Genomic DNA, 25,172 nt, shown 5'->3' on the forward strand with positions numbered 1-25,172 from the left:
TTCAAAATTTCAAAAAAAGACGTTCAATTACATTAACTTTAAGCAAAGATACATTAATTAAAATACACTAGATTCGCGAATATGAGTTAATAAAATTTCAGATCGAATACCAATTAGGATTAAATCGAACAGCAATTACGTTAACAATGTTCTTGATGATATCTTTAGAATTTAAGTGGCTATTGCCGCCATTATTTCAATGAAATAAAAAGCAGCGGCTTTTCCTTAATACCACAGATTAATCACGAGAAAAGAAATTTCTTTTAATTATCCTCTCAATTGCCAAACACTCTTTATAGACGAAATTCTCTGGCTATTTATCCACCGCGTAGTTTCTATTTCTACGGCGGCGCGACTTTACCGTTGGCTCGTTAGCTATTTAAACAGAGAGCGCGTTTATAATTTATTTCTACACCGAATTTCCGTCTCCGTCCGTACAACATCGAACTCGCGCAGAGAGGTGGCCAGTCTCGTTGCTGATAGATACAACGCGGAATTCATCGGCGATATCATATTTGGCGATGTGTGGGGTTTTGGGGGGGAGACGAGAATTATTATTAAATTTCGGAGAGAGACCGCCGATTCGTTTCCATCCTCAGCATCGATGATAACGGTGCGATATCGTTTGCCCGCCTCAAATACCTGGTTAATTCGCTCGGCAAATTAAAGGCAAATACGCGACCGCGATTTTGCAACTGATCATTTCCACCGTGCCGAACGTCGCTTTTTCCCCTTTTCTTCCCATTATCTCATCGTCGACGTCATCATTGTGAGAACGGAGACATTATCTAAGTGCATTCACGGAAAAAAGATAGTTAGTTCTCTCCGGGTTTGTTAACTTTTATCGACGTTCATTGAAGGATAAATTGTTCTTACAATTTTATTAAGATTCGAATATACGAACTCGGATACTTTGACGGAAGTAAATTTCAACTTTCATCTACAAAAGAATCACGCATTAGCTGTTATTATCATATTCTTTTGACAAAAACACAAACACACACGCAAAATACTGATAGGATTTAATAAAAATTATATAAAAATTTAATTCAATTTAATTTAATTTAATTTATGTATATGATTTTGTCAGCAATGCGTCTCGCGTTACTCCCAATCATATTTGAACGAAATGATGGTTTTTGTTATTCGCGCGCTTTTTTCCTAGTTTCACAATGACAGAACATCGTCGTTTCATTCACATTTTTGTCCATCTCATCCCTCATCTACTTTTACCTCGATGAGTATTCTCTGAAAACGTGATTATACAGAAAATTTATCGCTAACACACGTCAAGCCTATATCTCATCTGTTAATGATAAGTTTTAATATAATTTTAAACAAATTATCAAACACTCTAAAAACAATGATCAATTTATCTGAAATAATACTAGAATGGCGTAATCTACTTAACTTTAGTACTTTTAGTATTAAATATCCTATGTCGTGCTTTGCAATCTACATAGTTGTGTGAAGAGAATAATAATCTTTTCTTCTATCTCGGAGCTTTTTTATTTCCAATGTGAAGCGCTGCATAACGCAATGCAAAGTTTTTATGTGAGTTTTCAAGAACTCTATAATAATCACAAAAAAATTACAAGTCAAAAGATAGAAATAAAACATTCACTTATGCACTAATATTTATACATTGAGAGTTTTTAATAGATATACTATATAATACTTAAAGAAGAGTAAAGTTATATCGCACTGATGCACACAAACAAAAAATTTAAGTCTTCACTTATTTTTGCTTAGATTCAATATAGAATATTTAATCGAAGTTGACCTTAAAATCTGTAATACAATTACTAATGCTAGATCTGTAAAACCTATTTAATTTATATTAATTAAAAGATATTAATTAATTTCTAAAAACGCGAAAATGTCGCACAACTCGTATAGAAAATTAATTTTAATAATAATAATTCAAAAATTTGCAGATGTAATGTGAAAAAATATAATTGAAAGGTTTCAATAGACCCACCGTTAGCTCCGGAGGATTAAAAAAACAAAAAGGGGGCTCGTCCGGGATTTGAATGCGAGACCTCTCACTTCGGTTACGACAGATCCTGGATTTTATGTTTTTTGTTGTTTTTTTAAGGATGTTTTGTGTATACAGTATCAGCTAAAAATATCAGTCAAATAATCAACCAAAAATTGCTAATAGCAGCTAATATTATTCAAAAAATTTTTACGATGTTATTCCGTAAAGCCAACTGCAAAAAATAAAACAACAAATAAATTGGCTTATAATGATTTTATGCAGCAAAATATCATATTTCCCTACAATTATAGATCAATAAAAATTTTAAATTAGTAAATGGATCTAAATAAACTTTTGCACGAATATTTATTGTAGTATTTTATTAGTATACACAGGGGTAAATCATTTTAATTAATACACACAAATATCTCAAAAAGTAGAATATTTCAAAGTTTAAAAAAAAATGTTTTAGATATTTGGTTTCAAGAGGAAAAGAAGGATGATGTTCTTGATTGATCTTGAGAAGATGTCCTTAAGGTCAAGATTGTAAAAAATTTTTTTAATCGAACGTCCATTTTTGCATGTTCTTGTAGCTTATTTTAAGATTTTTCTAAAACATTATACTAAAGTAGTTTTTGTTAAATAAATTTTTGAGTTATGAGATTGTAAAGTTACAGTACCGCTGGCATTTACATTATCTAAGGATGTCTAAAACCTTTCAAATGTTATTTATAACATTGATTTTGATAAATGTTATTAATAATCAATGCTTCTGGAGATTGTTTTCTTTTATTTTCATTTTTACGCTGAAAACTGCACGTTGCAATTGCGCTCGAACTCCAAGCTTCCTTATCACTCTTTTGATTAGAAAAAACGTGATTTTCCGTTACAAAAAATTTATAGTATAAAAATTAAAGTAAAAAGAACAATCTCCAAAGGCCTTGACCTTGGCAAATGTTATCGAATGTATAAGATCATAACCCCGAACAATATTTAAAAAGTTTTAGCTGTCAATCGGACTCATCTGAATAACGTAATGCCACTATAATATAGTTTTTAAACATCGTATTTTGAAATTTATTTAACAAAAAAGTTTTATTATAGTGTTATAATTAGAAAGTTTTATTATAGCGTTATAATTAGAAAGCTTTTGAAATAAGCTGAAACATTTTTTTTTAATACCATTTTTCGAAATATTCGCGTGTACTAATTAAAATATTTTCGTATACAAAATTTTTAGAGATTGTTCTTACATGTTTTTAGAGACTTATGGCGAAATCCAGAGTCAAGTCACTGAAGCAATCCAAAGTTATAAGGATCTTGATTTGCAACAAAATATTAGAAATTTAACAAAATCTGTAACAGATGGTTTTAATAAATTTCTAATATTTTGAAAATAGGTTTTAAATAAATTCATTGCAAAATTAAAATCCTTATAATCTTAGATTGCTTCAGAGTGACTCGACTTTGAATTTCATTATAAATCTCTGAAAATATGTAAGAACAATCTCTAAAATTTTTATTAAATTTCTAATTTAATAGAATTAATAATTCTAATCTAGAAATCTAGAATCTTAGAAATAATTCTAACTCTAATTTAATAATTTAGAAATAGACATCCTTAATAAAATATCCTATGCTAAATTCGAGCTCAAAGATAAGTAAAAACTAAAACCTTTATACTTGTGAGTATTGCAACACAACTTTATTCCTCTTTAAGTACATTATCCGTTTATCTTAAAACTTTTAATATGTCTGAGCATTGAAGTATAAATATTACATCTTTTGACTATTACTTTTTTGCGGTTTTATTATAAAGTTCTTGAAAATTATATGAAAATTTGCATCGCGCCGTACAGCTTCACACTAAAAATAGAAAAAAACGTGAGAAAGGGGGAGGAACTATTATTCTTTTCGTACAATTGCGCGGATTGCAAAGCGTAGGCAAGTGCGACTGTACGCTATATACTGGCGGTCAGTTATTACGCGCGACTGAGCGATTGCTTTTAATATTCGCGCCAGCTGCGTACTAAGGTACCCTTTGCGACATATTCTCTAAGATGTATAGGCCGATAAAAATGGACTACCGCTTCGATCCAACGCACATTACTTTTCGCGCGCGATAAATACGTCGTTATCACGATTGGGGCGAAGCGAGGTCCGGAAAATCTTTACGCCAATGGAAATCCGTTTCGCTTAATGACGAAAGAGGTTCGCTTAATGCGATTTCATCGTTCGATTGCGCGATTTGAAATTTTTAATGGAATATGCGTATCGTACGTAAAAGAGACGCTGATATTAATGAAGACTAGCTTGAATATATTTTCGTTTATCATCGGAAAAAAAAATGTGCGCAACCAATAATTTTCATAAATTAATGCTAAGCTGTATTAAGCTGAATTTAAATCTTTAAAAAGAAATGACAAAAGTTTACCGAGATAGTAAAGATGCAATTCATCTTTTATTAGTTAAATAAAATACTGTTTCGCTTTCAAGATATGATGATTCCTGTTTTAAATCTTCTGCAAATATTTTATTCCAAGTTTTCAAACGGTAGACGTTTGTTGCGTTTCTATAGTCTCGAGCTCACGATTCTTCGGAGTTTTAATAACAACGCTTGTCAGTAGTCTTCTCGACAGCGTCACCGACATTCGGTGCCAGCCAATATCACGGCACGATGTACCTTTAACGGCTGCCATCTGGATGGCTCTTTACACCGACAGCAATAGAAAGAGATATAAAAGCAAGTAAGTAATGATTAAAAGTTACAGAGAAAGTTACGGCGAATAAAAGACTGAGCAAATATTTAGTTATGCCGATGAAAATACGTTGTTATACCGAGTATACGTATTACAACTATTTATCAGAGTAATTTGACATGCTACTAAAAAAGAAAACAATTCAGTAAAAAACATAATGTAATATTTAAGATATTTTAGGTGGTTTGACAGTCTCTGTGATATTAAAATAAGATTTTGAGATAAAAGCTAAATATATTACATTATGGGGGGAATTAATCCTTAAACGCCTTTTCTTTTGGATATAACATATAGTATATATCCACCTTTTCTTTTCCAATACTTTTTCTATTGCTTATAATATTATATTTTTTCTATTAATACGTTTGCTTAGTACCGTTATATTTTTTAATATCTAGCGATTAAAAACATAAAGTTGTTTATAATATATTCACTTCTATGAGTTATAAGCAATTAAATTGTATCGAATGTTACATCTAAGTATGTTGTTGTGTAGCGTTTAAAGTTTAACATTTAGTCTCTCTCAATTTGTATTCCTCAGCTGCCATCAGGATCATTCGCATTTTATATTTCTATTAGAGGGTCACGTCATAATAGAGAGGTTTTCAACTATAATTTTACTTAGTTTCAACCTTCTAATATACAATTAAAAAGCAAAATGCAATAATAATAGGTTAAATTATGTAATTTTACACGTACTTTGCTGACACGAGTAACTCCAGGAAGGGACATAAAAAGTCTAAGATTCTTAACTTAAGAATCTAAGAAACTACCTTTATACTAAATGATGTGTCTGTGATGCTAAAATATAAGCATAAGTGAAATTCAATAATTTCTAATAATAAGAATTTGCATAGTTAAAAAACATTTTGTATTTGTACTGAAAACAATTCATTCCAGTCCTTGTTAAAATTTTGTATTAAAATTTTAAAATAATTAAAATTGTATATAACAACGGCTCCAATGAATACAATTCAAAATTATATAAAAATATACGGGGCTGTTCGAGTCTAGCTAATTATCGTGCACTGATTTTTTTAAATTTAATAACTTACAGTAATCAAAACAAATTCAAACGTTTCGACCTTTAACGGTGCTCTTCAATAAATAATACAATCTTCTAATACAATACATTACATACATATAAATATTCGTTCCATGTATTCTTAAACTCCATAAATCCTAACCTTAAGATCAATTTCTTAGGGCGCATTCATATCTTGACGGAAAAGTAGAAAGCAGAAAAGCAATGACCAATCAGAACTCGCGTTGGTAGTTAACAATTTTGGCTTTCTATTTACTATCAGCGCGAGTTCTGATTGGCTGACGTTTTTTCGCTTTTCGCTTTTCTATCAAGATGTGAATATGCCCTTACACTTCTTAATGTTCTCCGATTCAAGTGTGTGATATACTATATACGTATTAAATAATTAATTAATCTTAAATAATTCTATGCTAAAAATTTTTGTCCGTTATTATACAAAAGAAAGACTGCATAAGGAATCAGAATAGATCTGCTTACAAATTGCGTCAGTATTATCTCTTTCGTGTTAATTTTTTGTATAACAGTGTTACTTCCTAATATTAGGTTAAGTAAAAAGTCATCGCGTTTTTTTTTCTATCAGTAAAAACCGCAATTACTTTCTTACCAACAATATAAATATATCTTAATAGAGTAAAGTTTCAGCTTTAAAAATCTCTTTTTTTAAATTATACGATACGACAATTTTTAATGGAGTTATGAGTAATTAAAGTCAAAATAATTCTTTTATTTAATCCGCGATAACTCAGTAATCAAAAGTCGTAGGAATATTTAAAAAAAACGATTTTGTAGGGAAAGTATCAAGCTTTCACGATAGGTAATCGAAAATTTTCTCAAATTCGTTTTGGACACGTTACAAATCCACAAAGTGAGAAGAAAATTTTTCGTCTTTTTCAGCTCGTAGTTTTTGGTATGTAAAAATTATCAAACTCATATAAACTTAAAAAATGTGATAAGCTTTTAAAAGTAGAGATTTCAAGCTTTAAAACCCTTTTTTTAAATTTGAATTTCATTCATTATTGACGAAGATATTGTATATACAACTTTGAGCTAAAAAATACGCGATGACTTTTTACTCAACCTAATATTATAGTCATTTTATGTTGAATTAATACAAAAATTTGAATGGACACCGTATATATATTATTACGTGAAATGTATTAAATTTAACACACATTTTTCAACTGTACAATGTAACTCAGAAAATTTAACGAATACATCTCGAGAGACTTCATCAAGACGTTGGATTACTTAATACGAGTCACTGCTGGCCTGCTACTATTACCGAGAACTTCGTCTTCGGCGAACAATGCAATCCTTCCTGTCGATATTGCGGACATCAGAATCTCGCGAGCCAAGTTATCGAGGGGCCAAGCCGAGTCGGCTATTCCGGAAACGATCTCGAGAAACTCCGCCTCTAGCGTAACAGCAACAGCAACAACGACAGCGACGACAACGAGGACGTTGCTGTCGCGACGAACAGTGACAAAACAATTAAGCAACTCATAACTGCCTAGCGCAGCCGCTCTCCGGACACCGTTCTCTGCTCTCCGAGCTTGCGTCAAAATGTCACGGGCAACGAGGTCTACCAGACCGAACCAAAATTACAACTCGCGAGAGCGTGTAGCGGGCATAATGTCCTTTTGCAAACTCGCGCCGCCGTCGCGGAAGAAGGCAACCTCAGGAAACTCAGGAGTTCGCCAAATGATATCGATGCATTGCACTAAATACTTTCGCACGAAAAGAACGCGATAAAAGAAATCGAAAAATCAGAAAAACTCATAAGACTTGCTGTTGCAAGCTCTACATTATGCTACAATGTGAAAAGGTAGTAATATAGGTCTCACTTAAAATTTTATTATACAATAATTAACATCATCTCTTGTAAAAAAGATTTTAAACTTGTTCTTGGATCGAAGTTGTACAATAATGCAGCTACCGGCGCGACCTTTTTACAAATAATTTATGTTTATCTGTTACGAAGTATATCAAACTTTTTTCATATTTTTAATGTCAAGTTCAATGCAATTTCAAGTTTATAAGTAACGAGTTTGTATCTTAAATTAATTTTTAAGGTGCTGTTCATTTTTAATAACAAAATAAAAAAACTTGAATAAATAAGCTTGAATAACTATGTCTTTGCTGGAACAAAATGAAATGTAAATTCTGTCAATACTTCAGTATTGTCAATGTTCCTATATCACCCGTTAACAAGTGTAATATGTGTGGTCACAGGATTAAAAAAAAATCTTTATGGTTGTCATTTTAAAGTGGTTTCAACAAGTCTTCAAAAATATCTGCTAAGCGAGGAAGAAGTATTTGTGGTAAACATTCACGAGGGACATATTCAAAGTAAGAGTATTGAGGAGAACGTATCCATTTTCAAAAGAATACTCTCTCTCTCTTCTAAATCTGATAATATCTTAATACATTTAAAATTTTCTATAAATTCAAGCTATTTGAACTTTATGGGAAGTTCTAATAGATTTTAAAAAATCTATAAAAATATAGAAAAGGCTTCACTTTATTATGGCATTCAGAGCATTAAATCAACTCTTTTCATTTAAACAATCTCTTTTATTTTCTTATTAAACTATCTTAATCATTTAAGTATATCTTATATAAAACTTAGATCAACAAATTCATTTGCGCTATCATTGACTTAAATGTAACTACAAAATAAAAAATTGTACAAAAAATAGAATAGAAGGGCCTATATAATCACCTTTGTTTCTATCGTTTAAAGCAGATTTACTTGCACATTGGCCGATTTTCAACTCCTTCCTTACTTCACCAACCCGCGAGCAATCTAAATGCCGATCGGCAATATAATTTGAAGTTATAATATTATTAATAATTATAATATATAATATTATAATCACATCGACCTCACAGTACATTTGGTAAAAGCGGATATTTGACAGTATCGCCTTGCGAATGAAATGGTGCCGACAAATACCGCACAAATGGCAGCAAATGTCAGAAAGAAGAAAGGATACATGGGAGCGAAAGCGCGCTGTTTCCCGTTTCTATCGGGAACCTCGGAAGAGGGGCTTTTGTGCAGGACCGAGGAATTCGACGGAGCTGAATCGGGAACGTAGTTGGAGGCGAAGAAACGAGAGAGAACGATGAGCGAGTCCTGGAAGAATTACCGAAAGCGTTTCATGCTTTCTCCACCGACTACGTCGCCCGGCCGCCCGCGCTGGCACGTCAATGCTCCCAGGCGATAAAGTGCTTTTCTTTACTAAGCCACCATCCGTCGCACAAGCGCGGCCAATCAGGCGACAATGGCTCGTAAATTCGAGCCAATCAGGAGGGAAGCCGAGACGTGACCGCGACCACGGCGCGATATTGCTTATGAATTATTTAAGCAGCCGGAACAACAACGTTCCCGTCTCGCCCGCTTCTGTTTTGATTTCGCGGCAGAATATTTCACGCAATAATAAGAATCCTGTTTAGTAGTAACGTCAAGATTTCTCGATGGGTAATTGTAAGACTACATATAATTAGTATAATAGCTTTACGATGCTCGTTCTCGCGATCACTTATATACAATACACGCACAATTAATCTGCAATAAATTGTATTTTTTTTTTGCATAAATAATGCGCGAGGAATTAAATATCCATTGTTAAATAAGTTAATTACCGGAGTTTCTATTATGATGTTACCAAAACACAATTGAAAATTACTCAAAATTAATGGAATTCAAAATTTTGATATTATTTATACATACATGAGAAAAAGATACTTAAAACTTGATTTATAAGAAATATACTTATTTCACTAAAATATTTATTTAAATACTGCAAAAAAATTTTATTCTTAGTACAAATAAGCCATCTATTTTATTTTATTTTTTTTTCACAATTTGTGAGATTTATTATAGAAATGAGATATAAGACAGAAATGTCATCAGTGTCATCACAATCAACTTTTTTCAAAACTAATAAATGTCGAAGAAAACGTCATAAGTAACTTTTGCTCCGCAATACTTTGGCATTTTTGTCTTAGTACACGCCGGTAAAAATGTTTTATTTTCCTTTATAGTTTAAAATATTACGCTGACATTGAACAAGCATCACTGTTCCTTGTTTGAGCTTTAGTTACTGCTATATACAGTCTTACGCTGTCTTACGCAATAATTTCTTGCATATTATATAATAAAACGCATGTTTCGGTGGTAAAACCCGAACTGAATGTATATGAAATACTAAAGATTAAGAGAGGAAAGCTCAAGTCCGGCCAAGTGTTCCTGACAATTTGGATGTTTGCAGGCAAGAAGGCGAACTATGCAATTAGCCGACAAGTTCCAACTTCGATGATGGAGGACACGCTTCCGCGTTTCCAGCACGTTCCCCGATTCCGTACTGCCTAACCGCTTACTTCGTGGGAAAGCCTGCAGCCTCTTCGGCTTTCGAGACCGTGGATTATAGCACATTGTCCGTGAGACACCGCCTGAGAACTCGCCATTGATTTTCTAACGATTACTTAAGACTTTCCCTCGCTCTTCGTTCTCTAACTTGTACAATGGATTATAATGTTTCTCTTTGGAAACTGTCTCCTCCATGTTGTATGTATTTTCTGTGCGCCATTAAGTCCAACATTTGGACCGAAGTCACCAAGCACCATTGTATTAACTTTCAAAAGCGAGAGAGAACTGTACTTCTTCAACAATTAAATTCTGTCACGTAGCATTTATTCAAGAAGTCTAACACTGTGTATGCGCCGTTAATAATTCGTAGTCATTTCTTATCTTGCAATTTTTCCTCTTCTTGTTTTTGTCCAATAGATATTACTTTTTTAATAATGTTATTTAAGAATACACTTGTCAATCAATTTCTCTATTTACAACTGCACCGTATTTCGTTTTACTTTCGGACTTGCAATGAATGCGCTTCAGTCTCATTACATAAATCGGCGTAGCGAGATATCATAGCGTGAAAATCCCTGGCAAAATCTTCCCTTCGTTTCCATGCTGAAACTTTTATTCCACCCTCTCGCAGGGATCTCTTGTCTACGTTGCGAGTCCGTGCCTCCTCCAGAGGAGGAGGCGGCCAACCGAGGTGAAAGCAAAATGCGCGATTCAGGAAGCTCTCGCGCGCGTCGCTGATTACATTCGTAATTATTATGACGTGTTAATACGCGCGTAGCAGCCGCACGACGAGCTCAATAGATCCCACCCTGTATATCTCATCCTACCTACCTTCCGTGAGTCAAGCTATTATTCCATCTCCCTCCCTCCCCCCCCCCCCCCCCCCCCCCCTGCAAAACATCCCCGGCACACTGACGAGCTTTGTGCTACAAATGCTTCGCACGCGTGGTTCCGCCCTTCCCCACGCCGATCTTCCCTTCGTACTTTCCATTTCGACATCACGTTCCACCTTAAACGATAACGCCTGCCTCGGAGTATCTCCGTCCGCGCATCCAGCGCCTCGTTAACGTCGTTCTCATCGATCTCGGCTGACCCTGACCTCGCCTCGAACATGCCCGATAGCCGGAAATTGGTCCTTTAAGGAGACAGACATCGCGCCAATAATTTCGATAAGATCGCATAGCGGAAGTATCGTTACTTAATAAATTAATTCATCCTTAATCTATCTATTTAATCAACATTATAATACATACTTATAATTTATTATTAATATTAATATTAACGTTAAATGCTTTTTGTAATTCTTAGAAATATCATCTTTACGTAGAACATTGAAAAATATTCTAATCTCTTGCCCAAGCTAAAAGTTAATTTATTTTAACAGTAAAATGTACAATATTCTAATTGGTAGGTTTTAAAAATGTACTGCTATTTCTTGATATTACAAGTCAGCTTTCTCGAAATGTCGCACGATTAAGCAGATACTTCCAGTTTATCTAAAAGCGAGGGAGATTCACTTCTACGAGGTTTTAAATGATAGCACGCGAGTTTTTTCCTCCGTCACATCTACTTTTTGGAGCGTGGAATAGAGAAAGAGTATACGAGTATCCCTGATATTTCGAAAGGAAGAGAAGACCTGAATGTGTGAAAAGCGAACAGTTGTAAGGAGAAGAAAAGAGAGGAAAAAAGAAAGGAGAGGAGAGTAAAGGAGAGGAACATAGTTCTTGTGTGTACCACATGAGAGTGGAGTTTTACGCGTGTTTAATCTGGAAATGGATCGCCTGAGAATACGCTTCTATGAGACGAGTTGAAGAGGCCGAGAAGGGAAACAGACAAGGGAAGAAAGAGGAAGAGAGGAAAAGAAAGGAAGACAGAGACAGAGAGAGAGAGAGAGAGAGAGAGAGAGAGAGAGAGAGAGAGAAACGAACAGGTGAAATGAACTGTTTCGTCATCTCTCCTCCCTTTCACCTATCCTTCTCCTTGTTTTTCCTTCCCTTCGTGCTCTCCCTTTTGCCAAGTCGCGCGACACGAACTGGCCAACAAACTGCTAGGAAACGCGAGAATAACTTCTTGCGATCGCGGTTCATTACGCAAATTACACATTTGTACAGGACGTTGAAAACAAGATACGTATAATTTAACTATATAAGTTGCAATTCTCAAGGAAAAGCAAGACTTCTTTCTCCACAATTAGTCTACGTTTTCTAAATTTGTTATACTAAGACCTACCGCAATCAAACGTTAAGTTTTAATTAATCTAAAATTTATTCAAAAACAAGTCGAGAAAAGTATAGTCCTGCAAACATTTACGCTCGTGTGGAACTCTCTGTTCGTCAAAGTCCTGTAATTCACATTATCCTCGCAATTCTCCATTGTGATTTTCCTTAAGCATACAACTTCGAACTTAGAAAATCAGTACAAAATTAATGACACTTTTGCGAGAAGCTGACGTGCTTCTCGCCCAATTTCCATACTCTTGTTATGCAACCAATCTCTATATGTTTACCGAGGAAGTCTAATGTATAATAAGATAACAATACAAGGAATATATACTTGGGTGAACATATTGTCAGTAGGTAATACATAATTCAAGATACGCAGTCAAGAATGTAGTTTCCAAAACGAGCGACGTTTATTCTTCATAAGGCTCACGAACGAAGAGCGCAATTTCGCCAAAAATGAATGATGAACCACGTTATATTTCAGTGTAACGAAATAACTCTTAGTCCTTTTCACGCCTTCCTTGCTTCCCTTTTTAAATCGCTCGTTATCGTGAATGAAAATTCTACGCGCCGTCACCGGCTCAAGTTGCGTTAAAGGATCGCGTCCGGGAAAAACGCTTTTAGGGCATCGTCTTCGGCATCGAGAAACATGAAACCGCCTTCTCTTAGGGTTGCGGAGAATGGACCATCACACGCATCTCACTTTTCCCTCACGCAGTATCCGTCGCCCATTATCTTCGCGAATAGCCTCAAATTCTGTAGTGATCATTGCTAAAAAACTAGCTCGCTGTTTAAACGATGTAATACGTTCATTCCATTTCCCTTTTTTTAACATTAAGCTCGTAAATTCAAATACATGTGCAACGTGGGCGTGTGTGTGTGTGTGTTTTGCTTCTGTCTCATCAAACATTTGACAATGAGTCATACATTCGCATTGATTTTCATTTGTCACTTAATAAGAGTCAAAATGACTTGTCTCAACAATAGTTTTTTTCAAAACGTATGACAACTCTCTCGTGGAGAGCTATGGTAATTTAACGGATAAAATGTAGCTGCTCTGAAAATAAAGCCATCATGAGTTACATCGATTCTACCGCGCCCGACGCGCTCAGCTCGTAGAAAACTTATATATCTCATATTAATTATTTATATTTCATGCACATAGAACAAAGGTCTACAATGCGCATGTGGTATTTTACATTCGTAATACGTTGTTATGTAATGTACAAACGGCGTGCAGACTTCATACGTTCTAAAGTGAAGAGAATATCATGCTAACTTTTTAAATTGTTTGATAATTTAAGATAGTAGATAAATGTAAAAATAAGATAAATATTTTAGAGATAAATAATAATATCTAACTCACTTATTGAATAATTTTTCTTATATTAGAGTATATTAGTATATTATGTTTAGAATTAGAAGATAAAATTTAATAAAAAATAAAGTGTTACATACATTGTTTTTATATTTAGAAAAATGTAAAAAGTACAAGTTATTAGTAGAAATTACCAATTATTATTAGAATATACATTACAGACAATTGTATATCGTTATTAGAATACTAATTCTTATTGAAAATGCTAATTCTTATTGAAGTAATATTTGTTAAAATCTTTCTTGCAACACTGTTATTAACTCACTGTTGGAGAAAAAATTTATCTCAACTTTGATGAAACAAGTACTTAACCCTCGATTCATTAACTCCCTCAAATTCTAGTTAAAGACATTGATGATCCATCAATCTTCACCAACGAGACAGATAACATCCGTTGAATCTTTAACGGACCCGTAAATGCAATTTTTCTTACCTCATTGACGTCTGTCAACGCTGATGCTTGTAAATCATAATAAGCCACAAAAATTGATTGTCAGTTTCAATATCATTAACACGAATTTTAGGGTAACTGAGATAAGTGGAATAAATATTGATATAACAATTACTTAAATCACGTACACACAGTTTTCTCAGTGAAAAATTAGAAACTGGTGGGAAAATGGCTGTGTATCTATTTAAGCATTAAACTCTTCATCTACCTCTATTTTCATAGAAAATTGACATATTAAATCAAAAGCTTTTTTGTATACGGGAAACGTAGTGAACGTCCTGTTTGTGTCACATACAAATTTGATAACTAGCTTCTAGTTTAACGCTGTGCTCAATAAACATGACACATACAGCAGTAGTATAAAACGTTTACTGCTAACGAAAGATATAGTGCACCCCCTTTTTTACATTGGTAATTTCCAAGCTCGTTAAGGCTACGAACGTGTGCGTCATGTAAATTTGACAACTTTACATGTGAGCTAAAAATAGACTCGATATAACACGACAATTATGGCAATTATAAAGAATGACGGTTGTATTAAGCATAAATATATTTAAATTTGTTATAAGCGCATCTGTGTGTCGTTCAGCGTAATTTTTGTTTTGCTTCTTTCCTTTGCATGAAATGGATTCATTCGCATAGTAGTTATTTCGTTGAACATTGAATTTCCTGTTTCTTTGTGATTTATAACTTTTCCTAACAAGCATCGGGTACGGATTGTTCGGCAGACAGCGATAGTTTATTTCGTGACAGGAAAAAGGGATTGGACGGAAAAATGTTTATATTATATATGCACCATTAACAAGATAGCGTTTCATCGGAGCCGGAAATAAAAAAGGGCGAGGTATTGAAAGCCGTAAGGGTGAGCTTCTCGATTTTATATTTACGTTGGTGTGAGAAAGGGAAATCATCAGAAATCTCCCTAAGGGTCCCTTAAGGACGTCGACATTCAAACCATGGCGAACAACCGATCGAATAAAACCCACCGGCATAATGTGCAAATAGAATAGTAATATAAATAAGAATATTATTATTATTGTCGTTATTATTATTATTATTATTATTATTATTATGCTAATTATGTCATGTGTGTATAAGCATAATTGTATTTCGTCTGTAATAATATATATTGCAACATTGGCATATATTTGTTGTATTCGATTAATTCGTTAATAGCTGAACTATTAACTAATTTGTTTAAAATATACATCTTGTTGATTACAATTCAGCAGTAAATTCCACAGAAATTTCCACAAAAATGGAATATAAATAACCAATATATATTTATTCTTATTATTTATATTAAAACTTTTAATAAATTTTCATGAGAAAGTTGCATATATAATATATATATATATATATATATATATATATATATGTATATATATATATATACTTTTTTATATGTCGTCATTAAAAAAATATTTATAATTGCGTTTGTATGTACTTATAAATTTCGCACAGATAACAAAAGATAAGAATCGTTACAATAAATTAGAGAAGGAGATATCTTTTATTTCTGCAGTCTCCTAGCTCTTTTCGTAGATAGCTACATTCACTATCCCGCTCCTTGATTTCTGTCCGTGATATATGGGATTTTTTTTATTTCCCGTTCCTTCCGCAACTGTCTGATGTAGGTGCCCCAGTTTCGACTTATATTCATGCCGGCTGTACTCCGTATATCCGGCGCAAAGGGCGAGTGAGTTAAGCCGTTAGTAACAGATGCCGCAACCCGGCTGTATCGGTTTAATTCGTTGGCGCGATAACCAGAACTTTCCCGGCGACTCAACGGGATGCGTCTTCATAAACCGCGAGCCATAAACTTTCCCGAATTACGATTACAAAGTGACTAATTCCCTTTCCGCTTCCGTGCCTTCTAATTACGTTTGTATTTCCCAAGGAGCGCCCAGAGTCTTCTCGGGAGACCTGAATCAACAGTCTCGAGCGAAATCTTAACAACCCACATAATTCTAACATTGCGAAGTATAATTCTTGCAAGTATAATTCTTTTTCATTCGCATTTTTATATAAATAGCTAAGCTTATTGCTAGTTAGAATTGTTAGAAAGAATTGACTTAATAAATAATGTCTGAAAATGAGTATTTTGAAATAATAGAACTTGTTTCATATTTGAATGACTTCTGTCCTAAAATTCAAGACTCACATGAGATATAAAAGATATACTAGATATTTACTTTTGCAAAATTTACTTCAGTAGAAGTTGTGATAAACAAAACTAAATAAGACATTTATCATTATTATTGATTACTATTCTATTTAACAAAGTTATTTTATTAAATGTTAATGTCGCTAAAACATGTTTTTAAATTATTCTATTAAGTATTAATATTTCTAATATGTTTTTTTAAGTTAGTGAAATTAATTATAATATTTAATATATCAACGCTGGATATAAATACTACAATACTTGCAATAAATGTAAAAATACATACATGCATAGAAATTTTAACATAATAAGTATTTTCGAAACTGCTATCTATTTTAAGCTAGCAAATCAAAATTAGTAAGTGATAAAGGAAACATAAGCATTCTTAAAACTTCGATACCTATACTTGTGATAATTAGCCTCTCACTTCTTTCGATCAAATCGAAGGACTCATGTCGACAAGTGTAAAGAATGATACAAGGAAAAATGCGAGTGAAGAATTCTTTCGAATGTTCACACATGTTCAATAACATTGATTGGTTGAGAAAGGAGAGTAGTATAGATAAGATATAAGGTATAAGTGATGGGGTAGATGGTTTGTATTTCAAATTTAAAAGCATTCGACAATGAACGCTTCTCGTATTGTTGACTTATTCGAGAGAGAGAGAGAGAGAGAGAGAGAGAGAGAGAGAGAGACAGCGCAAAAGAAGCAAGAAAGAACGGAAAGAACGGAAAGAAAGTGAAGAGTCGGCCGAAGAGAACGACTACTGAAAACGAGGAGAGGGATAGCCCGGAGTTTTGTGAGGGACTGCAAACAATTTCCGCAGGGCTTAGTGGCTTCAGGCTCTCCAAATAAATTATTCCGCGGATGAGCGACGCTGCTTATTTTTCAGCATTTTCCGAGTCACCGCTTGAAACGTACGCAAGGCATTTAAAAAGCATCGATCGAAAGAAAAGAAAAAAAACAGAAAAGAAAAAGAGAGAAAGATGGAGGGGGGGGGGGTGGAAATAAAAATAGGAAAACAAGTTTTATTATACCTTTGAGCAAAACCCATTTAGATATGCAATATCGAAGAAATACTGGTCAACATGATAAAATATATGTGAAGCATTTGTTTTGAAAGTACGTTTTAGTCTACTATAGTTTAAAAGAAAATCTTGCTGATACAATATCTGATTATCTGTATTTCGTGCTAATCTATGGTAACTTATTTTCAAAAGGCTTATCGTAATAAGTAAGTCGTACATGCATATTTGCAATTCAATAGTGTTTTACATAAAATATGTAAGTTAAAGATAAAGACTGCGAAGCAGGTGGAAAATAGATTGCGAAAGCTTATGTTGGTAAATATCTCATAAATGTGCACTAATACTTAACATTCAATATTTAATCGTTTCCGATGCATCTTTAAAGTAAGAAGCAAAAAAAGAGAGATCGATTTTTCTCTTTCATGCTTTAATCTATATCGATATAAAAACTGGTATTACCGTGAGTGATTGCAATGTCGTTACGAAAAATATCGATTCCTAATACTATCTTTATGAAAAAGCTCGTTTAACTACATTACGACATTGCAATCAAGGTTTGTGAGAATTTCAATTTGCGTAAGTATGGAAAACTGCATTCATAGAAGTATCGGAAAACCGCGTTTCAGCATTATATCGACTTATCGTTTCGGTTAATTCCCGACGAAACATATACACTTTAATACGCACAATCCCGCAAGGATTTTATTTCTCCGATATAACCTCAATAAAAATATTCAATTTTATTTTCTTTTCACTTTATAGTTGATGTAATATTCCCTCGAAATTGATAACAAGTCAGAGTATTATAAATCTTTGAAATGCTGCATATTTAACACATGAGAATGAAAGAAACTCAATGTTAAAAAACTATGAATTTTAATCGCATTAGAAGAATGTAAAGAAAATATTAATTAACGTCAGTAAATTAAAAATATAACGGCAAAGCGTACATTTATGATGAAATATAACAGAATTTTCAGAATTATTTTTACAATTTTTTCATCTCAAAAATAATTTCACTTGGCATATATTTTGACAGAATTTTAATTTGATGATTGACATTACAAATGTTTAAAAATAATATAAAAATATTACAAATAATGAAAATTATTAAATAATAAAAATTAAAAAAAAATTGTTGCAAGTAAGTTTATAATTTAAAAAATTATAATTAACGACTGCGTGTGATATCAAAGAAACTACAGAGAGAACGTAAATGTCTATGTGTTTATAATATTCTTTTTAATAATAAAACCGGTACATTTCGAAAAGGGTTAAAGCCCGTTCTTCTTTAAGGAAGAAAGGAAGTCGGTGGATGAGGAAAAGGAGACTCGTCCACCACGTGCTCTCACACGATACGTTTCTAAAGCGTCGAGACGTCTGAAGGTATCCAGAGGAATGCGGGCCATGCAGAGAGTTCTAAAGAGCTTCCACAATTTCGCGTGCATCCATCCTTAGAGGTTCCTTCGCTTTCATGATTTCTTCTTGGACCTCATCACCCGCATCTGTTCTTATCCTTTATATTATATCATATCAAGTCACCTTTATCACATACAGCTATAATATATCACAGAATGAGGTCGGAAAATAATTAGGATTCATTATATCTTTGATGCGTAAGTTAATCTTTATAAATATTCATATTAATATGAAAGGAATATTAATTTTAATATTAACATAAAAAAAACATTAATATTAATTAATATTAATTAAGAAATTTAAATTTATATTGCTTGAAATAAAATCGTTTTTCTAAAAAGATTTATATAAAAAATAGACACTTTGTGATCAATCAGTAATAAAAGGTAAAGAAATTACATCATAAAATAGAAATGCGACATAATTTTTATAATTTTAACTCAATGCGAATATAGAAATTATTTTTTCTTATAATCTTTACACACATTTCTTGACATATAATATATTTTTCTTGCAATTAAAAATCGTTTTCTTTTTATGAACAAATTCTTTACTGAGACATAAAAGATATTTTTTCAAAAACTTGATTGATTATATTCTTTTTAAAGTCTTCCCTTTCTTAATTTATATTATAAAAAATCTTTGCAATTGAAAATTGTATTTTTTGTAAAATTGAAAGTTATTTAAACAAGATTTATTTAAAATATATTGGAGAATAAAGTTATTAGTGTATTCCCTCGCGAAGGTTAATTCGTTAAAAACATTTAATTCTTAATTGTTAACGCCTCAAAACCGTGTTACAGTAATAATTGATATCTCTCCAAGTTCGCACTCTAACCTACAATTCTGCAGAGTCTGTACTACTAAACTTTTGTGAGAGAATAGAGAACAGTTCCGTAACCTCGTATTACGAAGCGGCATCATCATGAACGAAACATGCGCGAGTACAACCGATTTGGCTACTTCTACTACACTTGTCGAGAACCAAACGGGACGTAAACGAGGACGAGCACATCCGACTCGCGCATTTTTTAATCAGTATCAAGCCCGATTAAGCGGAATCTGCTAGCTATTCTGATCAGTCAGCATTGTGCCATGGCGGGTGCTTACGCGGCACGTTGCGAAAATCATTGTTCATGCCAGATGGAGAGAAACGTCTGGCATATCGACCCGCAAAATCGCTCTTGCGTGAACTAACCCACGTTGATTTTCGATAATGTTATATAATCAGAATGAGCCAAGTAGTCAGCTCACATTCGTGAAAGCTTTGCTTCTTTCGTTAAATTATGCATTTTTTTTTTTTAAATAAAAGGTACAACTGTAAGAGAGATTATTTGCATTCTGCGATAAATATTTTTGCAAAATTCGCATTAATTTAATCGAAATTTTATGTAACAGGTATCTTTTTTAATTCAATTAAATAAAATGTATCGTTAACATTCAGTAATTAATTATTCAGAAAAATATTTATATTTGCTTTACTTTTCATATGTGAACTTTCGGAGAACAGAGTAGAAATATTGTTTGACATTCAATCGAAATTGGATGTTTGTTATAATTAATATTTTTACTCTATTCTCCGAAAGTTCACATATGAAAAGAAGAGCCTAAATAACGACACTTGCTGGTAGAATATCGTACATTTCGCTTTTGTCCAACTGTGTTTATATTCGCGTGTTAGCACGAGTTAAGAGCTCCCCATTCGTTAGCGCGAGCAGGGACGAAGGCGACACTAATTAATGCGGCGATACTCGTCAGCGAATCAAAGCAACGCAACGAGCTCTTCCGCGCGTTTGCATTCCTTGTACGTTTCTCGCCTCTTCCTTTTTCCTCGGTGAGAGGAAGAGAGAGAGAGAGAGAGAGAGAGAGAGAGAGAGAGAGAGAGAGAGAGAGAGAGAGAGAGAGAGGGAAAGGGCGAGGAGAGGAACGGGCAGATAGAGTACTAGAGGGTGAGGACATCTCATCCCTTAAGAGGAAACCTTAATAGGATGCGCCGGCGGTTGCCCTATACGCGCGATATTCTCTTCCCGCTATCGGGAAGGTGTTAGCTTCCGGATCCGTGCATTCGCAATTTGCATTAGCCGGAGCGAATTACGCGAAATTTATGCGAGCCGAGGATACGGCCGGGGTTGCCTTCGCTTAAGCGTATTCGGGGCCACTTAGGCGGCCGCTCCAGCGGTGGAGTCGCTCTACTTATGGCACCGTGGACAGCTAATGTCCGCAACTATTTCTCTCTCGTCGTACAGCCCGCGCTTGCCGTCTTACAATATTATTCCACGAGCATTGTGTCTTATCCACCGAGAGAGAGAGAGAGAGAGAGAGAGAGAGAGAGAGAGAGGAGGGAAGGGAGAATAGCACGTTTGCCAAACGACTATGTCGGCCCACGATTAATCGTCGACATCGCGTTTCGCTCGATGCCGTTGCGCGTGTAAGGCGTCTTTTAAGAAAGGACAAGAAACGATAGAGAAATATCATACCCTCCACGATAAATTATTATAAAATTTTTTACAAGTGATAATTCAATCAGTGACCTACAATTACCTGACGTTAGAAAAATTTTGCCGCTTTACGATTATCGCTTTTCAATGTCAGGCACGTATAACTTGAAATAAAGTGCAAATCATGATTTTATTACGGTTTTAGCTCATATCTTAAGTCATCAAGAGCTATAATTCTCCTATCAAACGCAATAAATTATACAGCTATTCTTTCGGATATAATATCATAATTTTACGATAAAACATAAAAGGGTGAATATTTTGTATACTATTTGATCTATGTATTGACACAAATAAACTTGGAAATGTCAGAGTGTAAACGGAAAAGAAAGAATTATTATTTTTCAATTAATCCAAAACAGGTTTTATTAAAAAAAATTCAATTTTAAATCTGATAATAACATAAATTGACATTAACAAGTTACAATAGTCGCGCATTCTAAAAAATTTATTTCAAGAAATAAGTAAAATAATTTGTCTATGCACTTTTTCCGAAGTATTTATAAAAAACGGCATGTTAAAAATTGAACTAACTATTAATGTAATTGCGACATGTAGATGACGAATGATATACCTCTGCATTGTAGCGAATGGAAACAAAATAACATTTGACGCTAAATTAATGAAGTTTTAAATGCGAAAAATATTTTGCTTCCGAAATCGATGATACAGACGCATCTCGAATCGGGATATACCTGTGGATTGTAGCTACCAATCCGTTTGATCAATCGACTCGCGGCATGCTCTTTCAATTATCTCGGGACGGCAACGCCGATCGGACATGAAAATTAATTGCTCGCGTGACGCACATTTGATCACGGCAATTTGTATCTTTTTTTATAACTGTTCTCTTCCGCGGAGCACATCTCTTCCGTAATAAGCCTAATGTTTACAATTATTGAGTAATTCGATAGAGATCATTCTTCTAATGTTAAGGCAAGTTGCAAAACGCTAGTAAACAAAAATACATAGAGAAGAAGATGGTATTATGGCCAATGTATAGATATTGTGGCCTCCATTAATATCTCCATTATTACATACAGCGAATCGTAACTTACTTATGGAATTATTTGTTCAGTACCCCACCGTTACACCATGAAGTTAACATGCCAATACTCAATAGCCAGCACTTATTATAACGCATTTTTATTTTCAAATATTTCGAAACATTTCTATAGTATATTTTAGCATTTAATTACACCTACTTCCTTATTTTTCTTGAGCGTACTATCACACATATGTATGCATATTTGAGTGCGTTGTTTCCTATTTAACATTTTACTTGCATACATTTTGAGTTATGCAATTTAAAGAACAGTTTGGCATTTTGCTAATATGGCTGTCTATGGCGCAGTTTTTTATTATCTGATTAACTTGTGGTTAATCTGATGTTTCACCCAATGGACTTCATCCATGATATCATCATAGATAAACCTCATTAGATAAATCAGGATAAGCCTAACCACAAGTAATGAAAAACCGGGTCTATGCGTATTGATTACTTACGGCCATTTTGGAGGTTTTCATATTAAATTAATTATTTAATAATCGATTGTAGCTCTACTGTTAATCGATAGTTTATATTACGTGTATTATCTGTAGTATTGAGAGTTTTAGTACTAAGCAGCAATATACAGAAGTTACATGTAAAATGTTTTACTTTTTTAATTTGTAACCAAACATTGTGTTTTTTTTAAACAAAGCCTATTTTTAAATCTATTTTTATAGAAGGCCAAATTATCATCCCTGTTTTTCTTAGAGTCTTTAATGCCACATTTTTATAAATAATGTCCTATGTAAAAGATGTTTCGTAACTTTGAGTTTAAAATTGATTGAACAACACTTTGACGAATGTAATCGTTAAGTTTTAAACTTAAATTTTATTATTAACCAAGTTATTATTTAAAATATAAACGGGGAGCCGTAACATCCTCTACATCATCTTCTCTACATACGATTGAATAATTTTACAAGTTACAAAAATCATTAAATCATATCTCCTGAAAAGAATTAATTGTTAGAAAATTTCGCACATAAGAGATTGTGAATAGGAACGCGTTAAATAGGAACGCACAGTTAAGAAGTTAAAAAGGCTAGAAACTTTAACTCGGGATGTGATTGTGCACTGTTAGAATTAATCTGGTAGAATATGATGATTACTCACTTTCTTGCCGTCCAGTTCGTGATTGCCCTGCGCCAGCACTTTGTCTACGCTCGCAGGGTCTGCGAATGTGATGAATCCAAAGCCCCTGCAAACAAACGAAAGGAGGATGTTTAATATGAATGTATGCTTGTCGCTCGGGACATTAATTAAGCAAGCATTTGCTGATAGTAATAGTATTTCCATCGTGAATGCGTCTAAAGATAGCGATTGTAGTACAACGGCACACGTTGCAAGATACATACGAGTATCTCAATGTAGCGCATACATCAAAGCGCAATCATAAAAAAGCCGGTCGTGACCGTAATACATTTTCGTATTAATTCATTCTCGTAAATCGCGAGATACGATAGTATTAATTCTCTGAATGAGATAATTTCCGCTCCTTTTATTTCCGCGATTAAAAGTAGTCGTTAAAAAATAATTGATTACTACCGCTTCTCTATTTTACGCATTAAAAATTACGCCCAAAGAATCACTTCAAACAGTTTCGAAATACCTAACATATCGCAATTTTATTTATCTCTCTAAATCTAAATCAGTGGATAATCACTGATTATTATTATTAGTATGCCGCTGGTAATCAATTCACAGTGAAATTCAACTAAAAACTTAATCCCTTAAACGTGGAAACGTGAAATCCCTAATCCAGCTAATTCTGCTTTATGCATTCAGTGTATATGATATTGGAACTGTGAGAGCAAATATCGATATTTTTAATTATATAACGCTCAAACTTCCTTTCTTTTTCAATTGATTGTTACTAATTACGCAGTGGCATATCACTAATTCAAATTTAGATTTGAAAACATATCCATTCCAGTATTGAATTAAGTTAAGATTAACAATGGATTAATTCTTTGCGTTGTCTATAACGACAGTTAATCAATATATTAATATGTTCCAATTTTAGAATATATGCTAGTTACAGAAATAACAATAAACTAATACTAGAAATATGATCATGCTATATGTATATGATTATAATTATCGTAGATTAAACTTCATTAAATGACATACACGTATAATGATACATATAATTAATAGTAATATATTTGATAATAATGTTTCTTAAGTAAAAAATGGTATTAAACAATTTGATTAAAGAAAATATATTAAACTTGACTCAAAAAGTTTATTATTTACTAAGTGTATACGTTTAATGTAGACGTTGTTTACTTGAAAATTATTCGCAAAAATACGTTAATTTAACTTTTGATACACGTGGAAGTTAAAAATGTTACTTTTAACTCAAGGAATTAGGTTACCATTGCTTTTTTGATGTCTAACAGTGTGTGTGGTTGCTAATTTATCAGAAACCTATGCAAATTCATAGAAGCTGCCGCGCCAGCTTTAAAATCTAAAGGATTAAAGCGAAACGAATATCGGGCCTAGCGCGGTCCGTTGTGTCATAAATTTCACGCCGGACATCGTGTACACACGGATATATTAAAAGACAGTTCGACGCCGTGAGCTAAGGGGGTGGATACCGCCGGCCGATCCACGAACAAGGGATGAGCGATACGACGATACGAGGGAATGCAACGCGCCGAGAGCCGGACGCAAAGCGGTTTGCATTTTTCATGCCGGAGCCGCCCCGGCAGTTATTGAAAATATTTACATGTTATTTATGGGGCACACATGCTTCAAGAACCAAACGCGCCACCGAGCTACCTCCTCCCCCCCCCCC

General features: G+C 33.6%; 1 protein-coding gene across 3 annotated transcripts in view; it reads right to left on the reverse strand.

Annotated features, from left to right (window-relative positions):
- The window catches only part of LOC108746488 (RNA-binding protein Musashi homolog Rbp6), a 448,396-nt gene that overhangs the window by 280,916 nt on the left and 142,308 nt on the right, over positions 1-25,172 (reverse strand). For all 3 annotated transcript variants that reach the window (XM_018483298.1, XM_018483297.1, XM_018483300.1), the window contains exon 2: positions 23,486-23,570. In XM_018483298.1, the coding sequence (XP_018338800.1) occupies positions 23,486-23,570 (85 nt within the window). The remainder of the gene's footprint in view (positions 1-23,485; positions 23,571-25,172) is intronic.

Source organism: Trachymyrmex septentrionalis, unplaced genomic scaffold (assembly GCF_001594115.1).
Source record: "Trachymyrmex septentrionalis isolate Tsep2-gDNA-1 unplaced genomic scaffold, Tsep1.0 scaffold172, whole genome shotgun sequence".
Taxonomy (NCBI): domain Eukaryota; kingdom Metazoa; phylum Arthropoda; class Insecta; order Hymenoptera; family Formicidae; genus Trachymyrmex; species Trachymyrmex septentrionalis.